The sequence below is a fragment of the Sapajus apella genome, unplaced genomic scaffold (genome assembly GCF_009761245.1).
Source record: "Sapajus apella isolate SASKATOON/1434 unplaced genomic scaffold, GSC_monkey_1.0 scaffold89, whole genome shotgun sequence".
NCBI classification, from domain to species: domain Eukaryota; kingdom Metazoa; phylum Chordata; class Mammalia; order Primates; family Cebidae; genus Sapajus; species Sapajus apella.
This window is the reverse complement of record NW_022437029.1, coordinates 27728-48913: the sequence shown is the minus strand read 5'-3', so window position 1 is coordinate 48913 and position 21186 is coordinate 27728. Positions and strand designations below refer to the sequence as shown.

General features: G+C 57.7%; 1 protein-coding gene across 1 annotated transcript; it reads left to right on the top strand.

Moving 5' to 3' along the window:
* The first annotated feature begins 6996 nt into the window (after positions 1-6996).
* Positions 6997-10740, top strand: ADRA2B (adrenoceptor alpha 2B). Its single transcript, XM_032255283.1, has 2 exons — positions 6997-8771; positions 9217-10740. Coding segments are annotated over exons 1-2 (1353 nt in total). The 5' UTR covers positions 6997-7419; the 3' UTR covers positions 9218-10740.
* Positions 10741-21186: the final 10446 nt, after the last annotated feature.

Here is a 21186-nt window from a genome sequence, read left to right as displayed (position 1 = left end):
AAACTGCCACCCCATCTCAGAGGGCTGGGCCTCTTCCCCTCTCTTCTCATCATGTTCCCCTAAGGGTTCCTAGGGCCAGGGGGCCTTCTAGCTCTGCCATGGGGGAAGGGCAGACCTGGCTCTGCCTGCTCTTGAGTTTTTCCCCAGCACTGCAGGATGCTGGGGATGGGAGGTGACATTCTCCAGGGACAGGTCCCGGAAGGGGTGGGGAAGAAGTAGGTTCCAGCCCGGCAGCACCCTGGAATCCCTCCTGTGGCTGAGGCCTTGCCCCCAGCATGGACTAATGGGGTCCCTACCTCTCCCTTGGGGCAGCCCTGTGGCTGGGACCCTGGGAACAGCCTCCCATCCCACCCTACATGCCCAAGTGTGGGGAATTTGTTCTGCAGTGGTGTACCCTCCAGCCTGGGTCTCCAGGAGGCTTTGAGGGCCTAACTCACTCCCCTGCAGAGCAGGAAGGTACTGGGCCAAGGGTTGCCATGGTCCAGGAGAAGAGAAAGAAGTGGGGCCCTACCACACTATACAATGGCAACCTCAGCTGGCCCCTGACGCCCTTGAACACAGGACTTGGTCATCTCTACCCCAGACTGCTATTCCCTGGAGCTCAGCCAGGTGCAGCCTTGGAAGGAGAAAGGGCTGATATTACCTGGCCTGTCCTCCTTCAGGCAGGCCCCCCTCTTGCTCTGCCCTAGCTCCTGGCTTTCCCCATGAGGTTTGTCCCAGGCATGAAGAAAGCATCCAGGGTGCCAGTAAGTGGGACTGGGCAAGAGGCCCCTCAGTCCTCAAGGAGTACTATTTTGGCGGCCTTTCAGAAAGTCAAGGAAGCCCTACTTGGGGTGGAAGGGACTAGGAGTCCCATGTGTTGGGGGAGGAAATAAAGCCAAGTGTGCTATGCAGAGCTTCCTGCCTCCTGTGTGCCTTTAACGCCCCTTACCCTGTGGGCCCCAGGGTGGCTATCCCACCTTCCAGGGAAGACAGACTTCAGTGAGTGCTCCGGGGGTCCTGGCTGGGAAGCGGCAGGGCAGGGCTGAAGCTTGGTGTTCCCAGGTTCCAGGGAGAGGCTGCTATTTGCCAGCCTTCTGGAGGGTCACGTGCTGGGGCCACACTAGGGACATGAGGATGCACTCGGGGGACTCTGTGGCCTCTGCTTTCAGTCTGCCTTAGGTTTCAGCCTTCAGTCTGCCTTGGGTTTCAGTCTTGAGTCACGAACCCTGAGACTGAACAGCGGACCAGTCCCATGCATCAGAATGACGGAAGAACTGCTCCTGGCTTGGGGAGTTAGTAGGGGCTCTGGTCATGCCCCTAGGATGGGGGGGAATGGGGGAGACAGCCACCCCTGGGAGGCTCCCAGGCAGAGACCTTGAGGCAGCCATAGACAGAGGCAGTACATGCAATGCCCCCTTTATCAAGGACAGAGGAGGCAGGCACTCCTGTCAGCCTCTGCTGCTGGGCTGGGGTTTCTTGGTGGCCATGCTGGGTTGAAGGAGGTACTGTGCTTCATGCCCTGGGAGGCCCCTGGCTCTCAGGCCACCCATCACCAGCCTCTGTTAGGATTTGGCTCTTGGTCTCCAATTCTGTGTTCTCTCAAAGCCACTGAGCCTGGTGGCTTAAGGGCAGGGTAGGGACAAGGTTCAGTCCTTTGAGCCTTGGTGGTGTGAGGGGTACAGGCCCCTGAGGTGTTAACTAGAGCCCAGGTGGCTAGCCAACCCCCTGCAGTCTGTGGCCTATTCACCTCCCCAGTCACTGACCATGTAGCTGTGTGGGCTGTTTGTTCATTCATCCAACATACTTATGGCATTGCTGTTTGGTGCCAGGCAAGCTCTGTTCTGCTGGGAATAGCATAGTGAGCAAGGCAGGCTCCTCTTCTCATGGAACTTATTTAGGGCAGGGAGGACTAGACAAAAAGTTATCAAACCAGTAAACACCTGGCATTGGCAAATGATGGGAGAGGGGAGTGCCCCCTTCGGCTGCTGGTTAGGAAGGGCCCCTCTGAGGATGTGACATTTCAGCTGAGCCCTAAATGGCAGGAGGCTGCCTGTAAAAATTCAGGTACTGAGTTGCCAGTGCAAAGGCCCTGAGGCAGGGGAAAGAGAGGCAGGTGGGGTCTGTGTTATTGGCAGGGGGAGGGGGCTGCAGCCAAGTCAGGCAGAGACAGGGTGGGTTTTATTTCACAAGCAGCAGGCAGCAGCTACTGGAGGTTTATGAAGGAAGATGGTGCCAAATCTGACTTAAGGTTTAAAAAGTCCTTGATGCCTTCTGGAGAATGGGCTGGAAGCAGAATAGCTGGGAAGCCACTGTGGTTGTGCAAGGGAGAGGGGCTATAGAGATGGACAGGAATAGGTGCTTTTGGAGTGTTTAGGGGTCATGGTGGCCCCATTTATGATTGCATGCATGGGGCGAGGGCATTGGCTCTCAGGTGGGGAGCTGTACCATTCACTGAGAATCTAGCACTGAGGACCGCGAGGCTAGGCAGGGCTGGGGGAAATGGTATGCCAGGTCTGAGGTGTCCATGTGACATCAAAGGGGTCAGTTGGTGGGCTTAAGGAGCCTGGGGTTCGTTGAGGAGAGCAGGGCAGGAGGTGGCTGGGGGAGCGCCATCACATCTGGAGGGGAGCCATGGGTATAGAGGAAGAGGAAGGATCCTCAGACTGAGCTGGAGTGCTGCAGCATTTAGAGCAACATTTCTTAATCTCAGCGTTTCAGCATTTTGTACCTGGTAACTCTTTGTTGCGGGGGTGGCCCTGCACCTTGCAGGAAGTGTGGCAGCATCTTTGGCTTCTACCCACCAGATGCCAGTAGCAGCCTCCTCCCTGTATTCCAGACATTGCCAAACATCCTTTGGCGGGGAGAGAATCACTCTTAGCAAGAACCTCTGACTTACAGTTTGGGAGAAGAAAAGGCTGCGGAGGAGTGGCTTTCAAGGCGGGTGCAGACCCTGTGGGTGTTCCAGGGGAAGGGCTGCTGTGCCAAATGCTGCCGAGAAAGAGGGCAGAATAAGCCTGGTGCTTGGTGATGTGCAGCAGGGCATGACCCACCGGAGTAGACTCTAGTGGAGGGTCTGCAGACACCCTGCTGGGGGTTAAGGAGAGAATGTGAGGGGCCGGCGACAGTGCCTGGACACAGACTTGTGAGGAAGGTGGCTATGGGAGGCAGTGGAAAGGGGAGAGAGGGTGCTTTCTAAGGGGTGGGGATGGCTTTGTAGAGTAGGGGCAGTGACCATGAAAGGGGGATAACTGAAGTGGGGGGGACCCTGGCGTGAGGTGAGAAGGGTTGGGTTCCAGGGCACAGGCTGAGGACTTGCCCTTCAATCAGCAAAGAGAGTTTGAACTCAAATGCCAGCGGCAGGTGTGGGGGGATGAGCTTCTGCCTGGACTTCCCTTTTCCCCTAAGTACCAGGCAGAGTCACAGCATGGGTGGGGGACAGAGGAGCAGATGGGAGGTTGGAGAGGGAGGAGGGATGCTGATTTTCACAAGTGGGAAAGTGAATGTACTAGGGAAGTTTGGAGATTTGTGGTCATGAATTTAGAGTGAGGCCAGTCGAGGCAGACAGCGTTTTGCTCTGGAAAGAGCAGCTGCTTGGTTGAAAGCAGGCAGTGGGTGGATGATTTAGGTTTGACCAGGGCTGGGGTTTTGTCAAGATCTTCATGCCGAGAGGGTGACCGATTTCTATTATAGAGGACATGACTCAAGGATCTGGGAAATGGGGAGGTTGGGGCATACATGATGGTCTGGGATAAGAGCCCAAGGGATGAGAAAGGCTGTTGCAGGGGGACATCTGGAGAAAGGTGGGGTACGTGGCCCAATGGGGGTCAGTCCCAGTGGGCCCTTAGGGGAAAGAAGGCACGGTTATGAGCTGCTGGAATGCCAGCCCAGGAGATCTGGTGGCACCATCTCACCTCTCAGGCCTTGAGAAGTGGCCCCACGGCTTCTAACTAAGGTCTTACAGCCAGAGATGGGACAATGGTCTTGCCCTTCTTTGGAAAAGATGGATCGCTTCCATGGCTAGGTTGCCTTTCCCCATGGTCTCTCTTCTTCAGGACATCCCTCCAGGGCACCCTTATTTGGGCTGTCTTAGAACCCTCATGTGTATGTGTGCACTGCTGCCACTGTCCCTCATGGTCAATGACCTTGTGCCAGGTACCAGGGACAGAGAAGTCATGCCCACTCTGATGGGCAGGAGTGATACAAAAAACCCATCAGACACCATCTTAGAAGTGTACTGAGTGTGAAAGTGGTGCCGCCTGGCATTGCGGAACCTGGAGAATGGAGGTCCCCCCTCTGCCTGAGAGCGTGCTGACTGGTGAGTGGGCCCTGAAGTGTGAGTAGAGGCCCACCAAGCACAGAAGGAAGGGTGAGAAGGCATCTCTATCATAGCAAACAGCCCCAGGGTAATTCTGGAGAGTGGAGACCCAGGGCACATCCAGGGTCCAACACTGGCCTGGCAGGTAGGAATGGAGGGCTGGGATCCAGGGTGTGCCCTGCTGCCCACTCCCCAGCTATGCAGCTGGGAACGTTCCAGGAGCTCTTGCTGCTGGCTGCTGTTGCAGGTCTGGCACTGAACTCTGCCCATCCCTATGGAACGGGATGACAGTGGAAGGTCAGGTCTAGTTTAGGAAGAGCTGAAGAAAGCCTTGCTATGGCCAGTAGGCTCCAGTTCCTGCACCTGGCAGCCTCATGGGGCTGGGTGGAGCAGGCAAGGCCTGAAGGTATGTGTGTTGGGGGAAGATGGTGAGCTTCGGAGAGGAGGGGGACCTGAGTTACCTTACTGCCTAAACGGCCCTGGAGAGTCGGCATACCCATGCTGCGCTCATCCACGCTGGGGAGGAGCTGGGAGGAGACAGTTGTAGTGGAAGGCGACAGCCTGGGGGGCAGCGCTATGGATGCCAAGGCAGCTCTGCTGCCTGGAAGGCACACCAGGTCTGCAAGCTGTAGACTTTCTCCCTGCTGTTCCTGTAGTGCCCCTTGAAGGAAGATGGGCCAGAAGACAAAGGCTGATGCTGGCTGCAGAGTCTGGGGAGCTGCTCACTGACCTCCAGCCCGAGTGTGGTTGGAGATGGTGGAAAGGCCATTCCTCCCATTGCCCACATGGGCCTCTAGCAGACCCAGACTCTGCAGGCCTCAGGAGCCTCAGGGACCGGCAGGCACTTGCCTAAGTAGCTGCTCCCCAGGCTCCTGTAGCCACCCTCAGGGAAGGGGCTACTGACATCTCTCCATCCCTGGTGATGTACACCCAGGTGGTGCCCAGGCCCTGCCCAGCCTGGAGGGTGAGAAAGACACATCTGGGAAACTGGTTAGTTTTGAGCTGAGGCCTGGGGTTGGGGTGAGGAGGAGGCTGATTACCATGTCCTAACCCAGCCCTGGCAGCATCCACCCCATGGGATGTGGGCACTTGCACCTCACCAGAAGCTGGGGAGTCTGGCAGAATGACAGGGACGGTGGGATCAAGGAGGTGCCTACTCCCAGCACCCCCCTGTGGCTGGGGTTGTTGGTCTGGGTACCTGAGACAGGGCACCTCCCACCTGAGCCTGGGGAGGGGCTAGACATTGTCCCTGGGCACTGAGAGGCTGTGTGCTCTGCTCCCATGGAGGGGGCAGGGAGGAGGGGAGGTCCAGCAGGCTGGAGGGGACCTGGGAGGAGCTCCACTATCAGAGGTACATTAGTGCTTATTTATACAGAGAATGCCTTGCAGAGTCGTGGGCTGTGAATAAGAGGCCTGGCTTGAGGTGGGGCCTATGGCATTAGGGGCTCCAGAATGGGGTAGGGGGCAGGGAATGTCCTCAGGGCTGCTCAGGCTGGTGCTGGTGTGGCAGGGAGAGTGAGTGGGGGCCCTGGGGGAGAGTAGTTGCTCACAGCTCTTTTGAAGGCAAGTAGGGGGCCTGAGTCTGAAGTTGCTTTTAACCCCAACCTCTCTTTCCACTGTCACCCCCAGAAGGGCTTCAGTGTGTATGTAGGGGAGCCAGGTAGGACCGCAGCAGGGAGGGAGGGTCAACCCCTTCTCCCAGGAACACTACAGAAGCGGAAGGGACGCTCCTCCCTTCACAGCTGCCCCTGAGACCTGCTTTTTCTCGGTGCTGTGTGAAAAAGGCCCCACCTTTTACTCCCCAACCTCAAGATCTCCTTGCTTTACTCCCAGGCAGGGACCTCCCTTCGCATTAGGTGAGGCCGCTCACCCCTTGCGTCGTACAAACCCTTGGTTGAGTCGCAGTTGACGCTGTGATTTGAGTCCAAGACAGTTTCCCTCTTACCTCCTTTGCCCTTAATGGAAGAAACTGAGGTAGCTGCGGAGACACAAGAAGCCGAAGTCCTAAGTCCCACGTTGTGAGCGGTGGCTCTGGGGCCAAGGCAGCTGCGGACGGGCCGGGCGCGTGGACCGCAGCAGGGGGCGCTCGCAGGCTGGGACGCGCCCTCCAGGCGCCGCGCTGGCCCGACGGAGCCCGGCCGCCAGGGCAAGTGCCCGTGAAGGGGTCAGGACCCGCTCCCCGCTCCCCCACCTTTCTGTGGGACGTCTCCACTGCCCGGCCGGGCGTGCTTGTGGTATATTAAGACCCGGCGCCCCTGCCCCACGCCGGCCCCGCTCTCTCCACGGGCTCCCGGGAGGCGGAAGGGAGAGCAGCGCGCACCTGCCCGGCTCAGCCCGGCTCCCCCGGGAGGAGGGTCCTGCCCGCGCGCCAGCTCTGTGTCCCGGCTCCCGGCACCCACCTACTCCACCGAGGCGCGCGTCCTGCTCGGGGGCCAAAGACGCCGGCCGCTGGGCCCCTCCGCCCTCCCGAGGTACGGCCGCCGGGAAGAAGGCGGGCAGGGGAGCAGGGAGTCCGGGCGCGGGGCCAGGTGCAAGGAGTCCAGGGCTCGCGCCTCCCCCGAAGAGCACCTTCCACCCACCTCGGTCCGCCCGCCGCCCCGCCTCCCACCCGCTCCCACCAGCTCCCACCAGCTCCCACCCGCTCCCGCGCCCGCCTCCAGTCTCCGCCCTCCTCCAGCCGCGCGCCCCGCTCCCCGCTCCCCTGCAGGCGCTGCTGGGGCGACAGCCTGCAAGCTGAGCGGGCACAGGGGCCTCCGCGCCTCCTCCGAGAACCGGCCCCGCCCGGCCTGCGCCCCTGTGCATCCGGCATTTGTGTGGCGGGAGGGTGCGACTTTCTCCGGTCCCGGGGCGGGGGGGACGCGGACGGCGGCGGGACAAACTCGAAAAACTTCTCTGGGGCTGACGGCTGGGATTCTGGGTGCCGGTGGAGGAGGATGTACGAGGGCGGTGGCTGGTCCTGGGTGTTTCCAACCTCCTAAGCACCGCTCGCCCAGGCCATGGGGCTCCAGCGCCTTCGGTGCCGCCGGAGGGGCGACGCTCTCGTCTAGCCGAGCTGGGCAGCGCTGTCGCCCACGGTGTGTACCGGGCTGGCAGCGCTCCCTCTGCCCACGTCCTGCCCAGCCATGGACCACCAGGAGCCCTACTCAGTGCAGGCCACGGCGGCCATCGCAGCGGCCATCACCTTCCTCATCCTCTTCACCATCTTCGGCAACGCGCTGGTCATCCTGGCTGTGTTGACTAGCCGCTCGCTGCGTGCCCCGCAGAACCTGTTCCTGGTGTCGCTGGCTGCCGCCGACATCCTGGTGGCCACGCTCATCATCCCTTTTTCGCTGGCCAACGAGCTGCTGGGCTACTGGTACTTCCGGCGCACGTGGTGTGAAGTGTACCTGGCGCTCGATGTGCTGTTCTGCACCTCGTCCATCGTGCATCTATGCGCCATCAGCCTGGACCGCTACTGGGCGGTGAGCCGTGCACTGGAGTACAACTCCAAGCGCACCCCGCGCCGCATCAAGTGCATCATCCTCACAGTATGGCTCATCGCTGCCATCATCTCGCTGCCGCCCCTCATCTACAAGGGCGACCAGGGCCCCCAGCCGCGCGGGCGCCCCCAGTGCAAGCTCAACCAGGAGGCCTGGTACATCCTGGCCTCCAGCATTGGATCTTTCTTTGCTCCTTGCCTCATCATGATCCTGGTCTACCTGCGAATCTACCTGATCGCCAAACGCAGTAACCGCAGAAGTCCCAGGGCCAAGCAGGGGCCTGGGCAGGGTGAGTCCAAGCAGCCCCGACTTGACCGTGGGGGGGCTTTGGCCTCAGCCAAGCTGCCAGCCCTGGCCTCTCTGGCTTCTGCCAGAGAGGCCAAGGTACAGTTGAAGTCCACTGGGGAGCAGGAGGAAGGGGAGACCCCTGAAGATACTGGGAACCAGGCCTTGCCACCCAGTTGGGCTGCCCTTCCCAAGTCAGGCCAGGGCCAGAAGGAGGGTGTCTGTGGGCCATCTCCAGAGGATGAAGCTGAAGAAGAGGAAGAGGAGGAGGAGGAGGAGGAGGAAGAGTGTGGACCCCAGGCAGTGTCAGCATCTCCAGCCTCAGCTTGCAGCCCTCCTCTGCAGCAGCCGCAGGGCTCCCAGGTGCTGGCCACCCTACGTGGCCAGGTGCTCCTGGGCAGGGGTGTGGGTGGTATGGGTGGGCAGTGGTGGCGTCGACGGGCACAGCTGACCCGGGAGAAGCGCTTCACCTTCGTGCTGGCCGTGGTCATCGGCGTCTTTGTGCTCTGCTGGTTCCCCTTCTTCTTCAGCTACAGCCTGGGTGCCATCTGCCCGAAGCACTGCAAGGTGCCCCATGGCCTCTTTCAGTTCTTCTTCTGGATTGGCTACTGCAACAGCTCGCTGAACCCTGTTATCTACACCATCTTCAACCAGGACTTCCGCCGTGCCTTCCGGAGGATCCTGTGCCGTCCGTGGACCCAGACGGTCTGGTGAGCCCGACTGCACTGCCCTTATGGGGTTGGTACGGTGGCGTTGGGGCCGCCTTGCTTCTTGCCTTGCTGTGTGTGGCTGCCTCCCTGGGGCTTTCTGCTCCCTGCCCAGATCCTGCAGGCCTCATCTTAGGAGCTTCTTGGAAGGGGTGTGTGGCGGTGTGTGTGGGGGGTGCTGTTTGCAAGGGTCCCAGTGAAGCCTCCCCTTGCTGGCTCAGCTTGATGGGGACCCATTCTCCACCCTCTTCCTGAGCACAGGCTGATGGAGGTGGTTCAAACCCTCCAGAACATAGCCAAGACCAGAAGAGAGAGCACTTCCTTCCCAGAGCCCCATGCTCTCCAGGCCAGTGTCAGGGCTTCCCTTTCTTGAGGACCCTGTGTTCCTGGTAGGTCACTTGCTTATGGTGTTTTTGTTTTTGTTTTTCATCTCCTTCCACCCACAAAGAGCATGAAGCCAGCCTTCCACTTTTCCCAGTGGGGCCTGCTGCTGAGGAGGAGGAAGAAACGAAGACTGATCACCCATGCTGGGCACTCTTGGTCCTTGGCAGATGCTGGGATGGGGGCTTTGGGGTGTCACCATCTCTGGGCCCTTCTTTCCCCCTTTTGCCTGTTTTTTAAAGGCCAGAACTGTGGATCGGTTTCCTCACCCAGCACCTCTCCGGCAGGTGGGTGGCCACGTGGATGCCTCACTGGGGTGATCTTAGAGGCTTGGTCTCTGCCTCGACGGGAGATCCCCGATCACTGGCATTCACCTCCTGCAAAAATCGGGGCGACAATAGCTTGCCGCCTACTTGCTGCAGGGAGATGAAAGTCTTTGCAGAAAGCTTTGAGCTCCAGTGGGGGAATGCACTGGAGAACCAAAAATGTGATTATCCGGTGATATAAAAATCTCTTTCTTCTGTGTTTACCACCACCTGTCTTCCTGTAGACTTTTGTTCTGTGCCTGGGGTGTGTGAATTCCTACCCCGAACTGGAAGTGGGGAGTGGCAGACAGAATCACTATTTCAAGTTAAAGGATCTCTTTGAGAATGTGTTCTTGTGGCCGCAAAGGTCTGGGTTATCATGCTGCATGACAACTTCTCAACATTTTGCGTGTAACACCAAGAGGGTTTTTAGTGGCTTGGGTGTCCCCAGTGGGGGGCAGGTCTTTTGTCATCAAGAGGGCAAATTGTTTCCCCAAGACAGCCCAAAATATCCACACTGTGGGAACAGTCTAAGATGAGAGCCTCTAACAGGTGGCAGAGCCCCCAGGTGGGGTGCTGGCATGAAAGCCCAGTGGACCCCTAGGGGAGCCTCCCACTGGAGTGCCCAGCCAGGTCTCCAAGCTCCAAATGAGTCCTTGTGAAACACAACTGATCCCCCCAGGTGGGTGCTTGTGGGCTGCCTCAGACCCAGCCATGCTGCTCCCCCTACGCTGATGGGACTGTGCATTCAGGAGCCTCTCCTTTCTGGTTCTTGGTCCCACCCCCAAACCTGGCAGCCAGAACATTGGAAGTGTGGAAAGGAGGTTTCGGGGCCTTCCCTTGGGGAGCGCATGGCTTCAGCATTGGGCCAACAGGTATCTTAGCGTGGCGGGTATGGGGGGAATGGGCTGAGCAGTGCAGACACTGTTGGCACCAGATGGACCTGCGAGATTTGGAAGGCCACTGAGGGAGTTTTTGGGGTGTAGAGAGAATGGAGTGGACCAAAAAGAGTTCCTCCTGGGGAGTGGGAGGCTTCCCAGTCTGGGCCTCAGTGGGTTGTCATTGTGAGGCCAGAGCATCGCCCTGGGGTGTGGTGGGGAGCTGGGCCAGGGGAGGGACTGACTGTGACCCTCTGCCGGCCAGTCTTGTGTGCACCCCATGGGACCCCCAAGTGTTCTTGCCTGTGATCTCTTATTGTGACATGCAGGTGTTTTTGGCTTTTTTTTTTTTTTTTTTTTTTTTTTAAGTCTGAGCTATTTTGTCAATAAAGGATATTTTGTAATAAGCAAGCGGTGTCCTCGTTGCTCAAGGGCTGTCTGGAGCAGTTATTCCTCAGCTGCTTGCACAGCAAACTCTGGATGTTGGCCCAATGAGCTGGGGCTCGCTCTTGGGACCAGTAGTCCTCTCCTCCCTTAGATGTGGCTGGCTGGTCTCCCCAGGCCTCTGCCCTGCCTGCCTGCCTTCATCCACGCAGGATCCTTACTCATCATCACAAGCCAGTGGGTGAGGGTGGCTGAGGAGCCTGAGACTGGCTACCTGGGAAGGGAGAGAAGGGAGGGCTTCCTGGAGGAGATGGCCTTTGGGTTGGGTCTTGGAGGAAGAGCAGGAGTATACCAAGAGGCAACATGGGAGGATGTTTTGGGTAGGGGGAAAGGCATGTGTAAGGGATGTTGTGATTGGTAGATTTGTGACTGATTTTAAAAACAGCCCTAAGCTAGCCCTGCTGGGTGGTCTGGTGCCACAGCCTTCTTGCCCTACTTAGTCGCCCCTGAGTGGGCAGTCCTGGGGACCTGAACCAGGTTGGTCTGGTCCCATGGGTAAGGGATAGCACCAGTGGCCACCCCAGGGAGGAGAGGGAGAAGGGAGGAGAAGTGAAGCCCCAGGGCCCTCAGTGTGAGGCTACCCTCTACTTCCACATTGGCCCAGAATCTTTAGTCTCACCACCTCCGTACTGTCATGGGGCATGCTTCTGCTAAGGACAACCAGTGGGACCTCCAGTGTACCCACCATCACTGATGACATGGGGACGTGGGCTTCACTGAGGAATTATCAAGAAAGACATGCCCTGCCCTACTCTCAGTTCCCCGCACCTGCCGAGGTGCCCACTGCTGATACCCAGAGGCCTGATATGGGTAGATGAGGATAGTTCATTGACTTCCTTTTACTCATCCAGGCTCTTCTGGCTTTGTCTGATGACCTCATTTAATCCTTATGCCTGCCTGTAAGGTAAATATCAGCCCATTTTATACTAGCGAAATGCAGGCTGAGAAAGCTGTAATCACCTGCTTGAGGTCATCCAGGCCCAGGTTCTTTCTGCTGGACCACACTGTCCCCTGGTGCTTAATCATCTGCAAGGGGCAGGCCTGGGGCCTGTGAGTAGAGCACCCTGCCCCATCTCTGGAAGTGGTGCTAGAAAGGTACCACTGCAGGAATGGGACTGTTTGCTAGCCCATTTTGAATACATCAACTCATTAATCCTCACAACCTTGCTGAGAGTGATCATTTAACCAAAAACAAAATTCAGACTTAAGGTGACCTCTCTAGGTCCTGAAATCACAAAACTATGGAATTCAGGTGATGAAGAATTGTGATTCCATCTCTTGGGCCAGCTCACTCAGTGGCATTGGGTATCTAAGATCCTGAAACTGCATGTGGATAGATTCGGTAGGTGACTGTGCTGTGATTGATTGTTCATGTCTGTCACTGCCAAGGAACATGTAATTGATGGCAGATATGTCCCAGGTTTTCCATTCCCCACAGCTCAGTTCAACCCCTGAATTGTATGAAGGAAGTGACTGGGGCCCACAGAGAGGAGATGACTTGCCTCAGGGGTCCTCACACAGACACAGCTGGCTCGGCTGGATCTAGATCTAGACCCAGGATGCCCATCACGCCACACTTCCACACTGAAAGGATTGCATCCAAACTCAAGGAATAACAGGCCCACATTCAGGAAACATCCGCTAAGAGTCAGCTGTGTGGCAGGGCCTGTGCTTGGCTTGTCTCCATTTTGCTATCTTGCTCAGTTCTCAGGCAAGGAACTGCGGGGGGCGTGGAGTCTCAGGCCCCTGGCCAGGCCATTCGGCTAATGGGGTACAGCCGGAGCTGGGCCCAGGATCTGGCTCCTGATCAGGCCTTCTCTCTTATACTCTATTCCTGCAGGTCTCTCTGAGTAGGACCTGCTTTTGACTTCTCTGTCAGCCCATCCGAGGGCTACAGGTTGATGAGGCTGGCTGAGAAAAGCAGAGGTGGGAGTGGGGTGGGTGCAGCCCTCTGCCTCCAGGAATAATTCAGGCAAGTCACCTGGAGGTGAGGGTCAGGGGTGTGAGGCCAGCAGGGGTGCTTTGCCTGGCAGTTCAGGTGGATGGGAGCTGTCACGGCTGGTCACATCATCCTTCCAGACACCCCTTTCTCAGGATGTCCCTGCTGGAAGGGAGGCGCTGCTGCAGAACGCAGTTAAAGAGGAGCTGGGCAGAGCAGGATGAGGAAGACCTAACAACTGCACCTTCTCTGTGAGAACCTGGGTCCTTAGATGGTAGGGATACCCTTGAGAGGGTCTTATGAGCCAGCTTTACCTGGGGATACTTGCTGAGAACCTTGGGGCTGCTGAGCGCTCCTCTTTGGAGCACTGTGGCTGAAGGGACTCCTGACCCTTGCTCAAGAAGGGACCTGTGGCAGGAGGGCCCAGCTTATCTGCTGCTAGTATTCAAGGTGGGGGCTTGTGGGCTCATCAGGCCCTGGTGACTGTGGTGTGACTGTGCTCTCCCTGTCCTCTGCATGGTCCCCAACCTGTGTGTGGGGGGCTACTGGCAAGGGATATGAGACCTTGCCCAGCTCCCACCTGCAAATGGGGTTGCCTCTGGCTGGGGAGGAGGCATCTGTCCAGCTGGATTTGGACCTGGGCAGCCTTTGGCTTCCCTGGCACTGGCAGGGCTTTCTGCTCCCAGGTCCTGGTTGCTGTGGGCGGCAGGGCAGGGGGAGGTGGGGAGATCAGGGTTCATGTCCTCACCCTGCCACCACCTGTCAGTCTGTCCTTAGGCAGGAGTTGGTCCCACTCTGGGCCTCAGCGTCCTTGTCTGCCCATGCAGGATTGCCCCTGTGGTCCCCAGGGTTCTCCAGCTTGGGGCTTCATCTCTGCCTTCCCTCCACTGCACTCCCTGCCCCAGCTCCCTGGGAGGCCCAGACCTGAAGGTTCCTGGAGTTAATCAGTTGTTCTTGGCGTCAGGCTCATGGGCAGGATGGCGGTGGTGTTTTCCTCACCTTTGTACCTCAGTGCAAAGTTAAGCACCAGGTCTGGAGTAACAGATCAGTTTGGGGACCCCTGAGATGTGCTGTGGTGAAAGGAATCATGACAGTCCTGAGCTGTTAGGGTCCAGGGCCAGATGTGCATCATCTGAAATTGATGTGATTACTATGGCTATTTCACAGGCAAGGAAATTGAGGCAAAGGCAATTGGCTGAGGTCATCCAGAACCAGGACATAAACGTACCCAATCTCATCTCAGTGGTGTCACCCACTGGCCTCAACTTCTGCCTCCTCATCAGCCCTGCCTCTGGCACAAGAGCTCAGACTTTGGGTCCCTCCCAGTCCAGCAAAGCCCCTGCCCTGTGTGAGCTTGGGAGCCTCACCTGTAGACCCCAGCCACTCTTGGCAGCTCTCCCTGCCAGCTGGCACTTCCATAAGAGCAGGAGCCCTGGCAGGGGGTGCAAGGATCCTACCCTCCCAGGCTCTGCTCACTGTCAGCAGGGGAGGAGGGGAGCACTGGGCTAAAATTAGATTCTGGGTTTCTTCATGCTCCCGCATCCGTCCTCTCTTCCGTTTGGGCTTGGGGAAGCTGTTGTCAGAAGGCCAGCACTAGAAGGGCCTGAATGTCAGCTTGCACCCACCCCCGGACTTGTCTGCTCTGATCTTCTCACACCCTGGACTGGCCCTGGCCAAAGGCTCCTGCCCTTTGTGTGACCTTGAGACCAATGATTGATCAGTAGTGATTTCAGAGATGAGGCGCCCATTTACCTCCCACCCACTGCCCCCTGGGATTCTCTGTCCCCTCCTTCCTCTATTCTCCCTTCTCATCCCTTCTTCCCTTCCCCTATCCTGGCCCTTCCCACTTCCGGGTCCTCAGTGACTCCCCCTTCTCTGAGCCTCCCACTCCCTCCTGCTGACTGCCTGACCCCTGCCTCGCCCAGGGGAATGGTCCTGACTCTTCATGAGCCTATGGGCTCCATGGAGCAGTGGTGCCTGTGAGGGGACCGAATAGACTGGAGACCAAAAAAGAGCCTCCCTCCCTGGAAAGTCAGGGCTATTTCTGTCCCTGCAGCAGCCCATGGGGCTCCCTGCTTTCCGGCAGGGCAGGCGGGGGAGGTGCTGAGGGTCCTGACCTTTGATTTCCCCAGGGAGGGGGCAGGCCCCTTCTGGAGCTGCAGATGGACCCCTCCAATCTCAGAGCAGCTGGGGCTCAGATGGAATTTCCTCCCCATCTGTGGGGACTGGAGCTGCTTCAGGAGGGAAGAGGGCTGGGCTGTGGTGTGGGGCACCCAGATGTCCTGGTGTCACAGCCCAGCCCAGCCCAACCACAGCCATGAAGGGAGGGTGAGAGGCTACCTGAGCGCGCTGCTTGGATTCCCCAGGCACTTGTCGGGGAGGCAAGGGTTAAACGCAGCCATCCTCCTCCCAGTGCAGAAAGGGCTGCTGGAGCAGCCACTGCAGCAGGCTCCATCAGTCCCTGTTTGTCAGGTGCAGCTTTGATGCAGCTGAAACAGCTGCAAATCTCCAAAGGCTGTGGCCCCTCTGTCCTTGCTGGCCTGGCAGCTGGATTTGGGTGGGCACCTAGCTGGCAGCTCATTGAGGGATTCCTCAGCTGTTTCCAGGGTCCAGAGGCTCAGGGCGTGATCCTAGGAGGACCACCAAATTGCTGGGTGGCCCCAGGCAAATCTGCTCACCTCTCTGGGTTTCAGATGCCTTCTTGTCAAGCGAGGGGGTTGGACAGGAGCGTGGTTCTAATGATGTTCTGGGTGCTGCCCCAGGAACCCCTGGGCAGGGAAGACACGAGGGAAACCAAGGCCTCCTGCCCCTTACTTTCCACCTTTCTGCTTGTTGACTGTTCAGAAAGCAGCTCCCTTCCCTGCTCACCAGGCTTCCTCCTCTGCCCTCCTGCCTGCACCCACATGGCCTTCATCCTCCAACCCCACCAGGGCTCAAGTAACACCCCTCAGTCACCTCCCCATCCTGCCCATGATACCTGTGTCCTGGGAAAATCTAGATGGCTGAGCCCCAGAAGGGTCATCTTGAAAGACATTCCCCAGGGCAAGTGGGCGGGAGAGGGGAGTGGCCAGCTGCCTGGGCTGGACTTGGTGTCTACAGGGCTGGGAGGGGTACTGAAGTTGGGGGGCAACAGAGGAGGAAGTGGGTGAGATCCTCTGGGAGGGGCAAGTGGGGAGGTGGGCTCTGGGAAACCGGGGTCCCATGGGGTCATGTCTTAGGATGACGCAGGAGAAGATACGGCTCTTAACAACAGGCCCGCTTTCACCCCAGCAGGGCTGGGCCAGTGCCCAGGGGCCTCCCCCAAGAGGACAGCCCTGGAGGGCAGGGACTCTGCTGCCTCGTCTGTCCCCATGCTTCTTGCCCTGTGGCAGAGCCTGGCCTGGAGCAGGTGCCCAGTAAATATTTGTTGGAGAAGTGAGTTTTCCTAGCAAAGTGGGGCAGCCTTGGCTATCTAAGGCTGGGGACACTGGGATATGGGAGTGTGTGTCTCTGATTTGGGGTTTTCATTTTCTGTTTTGTTTTGTTTTCCCCATAGTTTCCTAGAGAAATTCTGTTGGAAGATTCCATTCTGGTCTTGGCTGAGCTAGAGGCGGGAGAACTGTCCCTACAGCACCGGGGACATGCCAGGGCCTCTGGAGATGTGGTGGCAGGGGCCAGACCCAGAGAAAAGAGGCTGAGACAGGGCTGGACAGAGAGGGGATGAGCAGAGAGCGGGCATGGTTGGGGCCATTCCTGGAGCAGCATGCAAAGAGCACTGGCTTTGGAGTCAAAACTGGTTCTACTGCTTACCAGATATATGATCTCAGACCGCTAAACCTCTCTGAGCCTTGACTTACTCACATTTAAAATGGCCCAGGTGTGGTGGCTCATGGCTATAATCTCAGCACTTTGGGAGGGTGAGGCAGAAGGATCACTTGAGCCTAGGAGCTGGAAACCAGCCTGGGAAACATAGTAAAATCCTGTCTCTACAAAATTAAAAAAAAATTAACCAGGTGTGGTGGCGTGTGCCTGGGGTCCCAGCCATTTGAGAGGCTGAGGTGGGAGGATCGCTTGAGCCCAGAAGTTCAAGGCCACAGTGAGCTGTGCTTGCATCACTGCACTCCAGCCTGGCAATGGAGCAAGACCATGCATCAAAAAGAAAAAAAAGGAGGGAGAAAATAATTTAAATAAACAAACAAACAAATAAATAAATAAATAAAATGAGGTAACATCAACCACTTTCAGATTGGGCAACGTGTTGAGAGGTAGAGATGACATGTAAGGTGCTCCTATAGAGTGTGAGGGTGCAAAGTGGGCACCTGCAAATGGCAGAGCCATTACATTTAATCCTCTGGACCCTCAGGTTCTCTTCAAGGTGAGTGGGCAGAACTCTTTGTCACAGGTGTCCTCTGACTCCTTCTCGGATGCCTGATGGAAGGAGGATGGACCCTACCCTGTGTCCTGCCTGCTGTCACCCCTTGCTTCCACGGGCTCCAGGCCTCTCCCATGGAGAGCTTCAGCAGGACCTCTCCAGTGTGGAGCTAGTAATGGAAGATTCTCAGGCAGCTATGCCAAATGTGCCACATGTGCCCTTCCTGCTGCGCCCATCAGTAATGGGCCCCAGAGTTCTCTCCATGATTAGAGAAAAAGTTGTGTGGAGTCCCAGGTGGCAAACAATTGTTGGTGTGAAAGATGAAATCATTTGCCCCTCAAATCTGTGGAGAACCTCAGTCTTGTCCTTGGTGGGTATAGGGGAAAGGGCTGCTCACCATGATGTGAAGGGCATCATCCAGGGCGGTGAAAAGGGCCATCTCCGGAGACCTCTAGGATTCCTGTACTGCTGCTGCATTAGAGGCATCCAGGGGTCAAATGTCAGCACCCAGGAGGACCCTGATATTTGGAGAAGACTGCATCTGGAAACACGGCCAGTGAACAGAGGGAGGGGTAGGTTGGTGAGGATGGGAGCTTCTTGAGCCAGCACACCTTGACTTACACTGGAGATGGGCGGGAAGGGTGGTGAAGGGATGCAGGGGCATTGGGAGGTCCTATTCTCTCAAGAGTGTGGAAAGCAAGGCAAGGATGGTTCAAGCACTGCCTGAGCCCACAAAGTTGAATGGCCTCTGGTGCTGCCTGGGAGTCTGATTTCCCAGTTGCAGGGTGGGCATAATTTCTCCCCATGCTCCAGGAGTGGAACTTGAGTCCCAATTCCCTCCACCAGCACAGTGCTCCACAGCAATGAGGCCAACCCTGAAGTTCCCATCCTGACAACATGGGAAGCCCCTATCCATGTGCGTCAAAATATTTCTGTCTTGTTCCCTGTGTGTCCCAGAACCAGATGTGACAATGCTCAGCAAATAGTGACAATGGAAAGGCTGGCCTGGCTTGTCAGTGGCTCCTGACACCAGTCTCTCAGGGGTGCTAAAATATCCCTGGAAAATTGGTGAGGTAGAGAAAACTATGTTTATAAGATCTCCTCCCGGAGAGGGAGGAATAGTTGAAGCCTCCAGAGACAGGCTTGAACAAGAACAGATGTTGGTTGTTTGTTAAGTGGCCCTTGTGGAGGGTGGCCGGGCTGAGTGCCCTTACAGCACAGCATTGGTATTGCTGAGTAGGGTGAGCAAGTTTGGGGTTGGAAGGGAATTGCTGGGGACCTTGGAGGTGGGCAAGCACCCTCTGCCACTGCACCCATCTCAGCTGCAGTCATAGGATGGACCGCTGGTCCAGGATACACAATTTAGAGCATCCTGTGTGGAACCTGCCTGGACTCTAGTCTCCTGTGTACAAAGCTCTGTGCCAGGCTCAAAGGCCACAGAGAGCCAACACCACCTTGCACCCTGGGTATGAGGTGGGGTCAAGCTACCAGTGCCAAGGGTACAGAGCACTGAGGGATGGCATGAGTGACCCTTGTGGAAAGGGAGGCTCATTGGGCACCTGAGTGGGTGGGCCTTGGTGGGGGGCAGGGAGGAGGGTCTGTGGGGGGGTGGCGCCCTCTGTGTGGATGGGAAGGCCGGGAGCAGGTGGGCCCTAGCTGTCCCATAAGCTATTGAATTCACACGACAGCATCCCAGGCAGGAGATGGGGAGCAGGGGCTGCTGTACAGATTGTGGCTTGGGTTTGGGCTTGCTCATGTTCTGAGGTGACTTCTGGCCCTAGGCTGCCCCCTCAGGGGCAGGGGACAGGGCAGCAAGGCCCCAGGCCAGCAGCGAGGCTCCAGGAGACAGCTGACTAAAATAAGCTGGGATGTCAGAGTCTCCTGTCTCCAGGAAGTGGAGAAGACTGATGAGTGTCAGGAGCTGGCCTTGAGTGCAGAGGAGCAGGGGGACAGACGGGGAGAGGGGAGGGAGGGGGGGAACTAGGGAGGAATAGGGGGAGGAGGGGTAAGGAGGGGAAAGGAGCGGAGAGAGGAGGTGGGGAGGAGGGGGAGAGGAGGAAGGGAAGGAAAAGGAGGAGGAGGAGGAGGAGGAGGAAGGGGGAGGGGGAGAGGAAGGGGAGCCAGAGATGGAGGGGGAAGAGGAGGAGGGGGACCAGAAGGGGAGGAGGAAATGGGAGGAGACAGCGGTCACAGCTGAAGGCATCCAAAAAACTTGTTTTCTTCTCCCTGGACTGAAGTCTCAGGCTGTTGCCCCCTGGGTCCAGTGAGGGCAATGGTCTTCCAGGCTTGCTGCACACCCAGCACCCCTGTGTCCTGAGAATGTCTAGAAACCCAGTCAATGGAGGGCAGGAGACAGGACCTGGAGAGTTTAGGTGAAAGGAACCTGGTTTCCAAGAGCCGATTTGGAGGACAAGAACAACTGGTGCTTTGAATTTGATTTCTAGCCCTTCCATTCTGCAGATGAAGAAACCTGGCCCAGGTGGTTTAGGGATGTATCCCAGGTCCTGTGTCTGAGGATGCTTGGAGCCACCCTGGAGCCCAGGTCTCCACACGCCCAGGGCACAGCCCTCTGTGTGGGGCTTCGGCCCACATCAGTGTGGGAGCAGGGGCAGCGGGGGGGGCTGGCCTGCAGTTGTGAGAACAGGCCTCTGGGTGTGGATGGAAGGGCTGGGGCAGGTGGGCCCTAGCTGTCCCACAAGCTACTGGGTTCACACGACAGCCATCTCAGCCTACCTGCCAGGCTTCCAGATACCACTGATAAGTAAATGTGTGGGGGCCTCAAGCCCTCTGCCTTTCATGGCTAGTTGGGAGTCCCCTTCTTGTCCTGGCTGCAGAGTTTGCCAGGGTGGCTCGGACACAGCCTCTCATGTCCACACTGTGGCCTGGATGGAGCAGCAGAAGATGCATACTGCTCTCGCTCTGCCCAGGCCTCTCGCCTCCCCTGGGCACACCAGGCCTGGCCTGGTACCACCTGTGACCAGAGCACCCCCTTTCCCTCCACCTCCCTCCGTTGGGGTGAAACTTGACCACCCCAGGTGGCAGTTCATGGGCTGCCCTGGAGCCTCAGTGCAGGGCTGCAGATTCACCTGTGTCCCTCTGATCACAGCTGGCTGTGAGCTCTGTGGAGATGTTCAGCCCCTGTCAATACAGGGCCCACTGCTGCAGGGACAGACCTGCATCCGGGGGCATGTAAGGAAGTCCAAAGCAGGAGGGCAGCTTGCATGAAGGGCTGCCCTGCAGGACCTCAGCACCCTGCACTCCCTCTCCTCAGTTCCTCCCCTTCTCTTTGTTTAAATCAAATCTTCTGTTGATGAAGTCTCTAGAAGGGCTCAAAATCCTCAGGTCGGCCAGGCGCAGTGGCTCACACTTGTAATCCCAGCACTTTGGGAGGCCGAGGTGTGTGGATCACCTGAGGTCAGGAGTTGGAGATCAGCCTGACCAACATGGTGAAACCCATCTCTATTAAAAATACAAAAATTAGCCGGGCGTGGTGGCGCATGCCTGTAATCCTAGCTACTTGGGAGGCTGAGCCAGGAGAATCACTTGAACCTGGGAGGCAGAGGTTGCGGTGAGCTGAAATCGCACCACTGCACTCCAGCCTGGGTGACAGAGGGAGACTCTAGCTCAAGAAAAAAAAAATCCTCAGCTCTGCCTCACCGACTGCTCTTTCTCTCTCTCTCTCTCCCTCCCCACCCCACACACCTTCCCTCTCAACAGCCCCACTTTTCAGGGGCAGTCAGCTTGGGGACCCTGGAAGCCCCCAGCCCCTGTGCTCTCTCGTCTCCCAGCTGGATCATCCCCCACCCCTGGCCAGCCTTTCCAGGTCCGGGGTGTTATTTCAGGGAGGTGCTGGGGTCTGGGTTCTGTCCTTGAGGAAACTCCTTTGCGGTGAGCCTGAAGGCTGTTAAGAGAGCCCTCTGTCTCCCCAGTGATGCCAGCCAGGCAGAGGTCTGGGCTTAGGGCAGGATCCCGGAGGCATGTGAAAGGCCAGGGCCTCATCCTCTCAGAGCCTGGGATCCACGACAAGCAGGCCCCCCGCAGAGGCTGTGCCGGAGCTCTTGGCTGCCCGGGCCAGGCCACTCCTCTTCCTGCCCTCCAAGCTCCCCAGGGCTGGGATGTG

Excerpts from the sequence above, each read along its gene's own strand:
- ADRA2B (XM_032255283.1), top strand. The coding sequence starts at position 7,420 with ATGGACCACCAGGAGCCCTACTCAGTGCAGGCCACGGCGGCCATCGCA.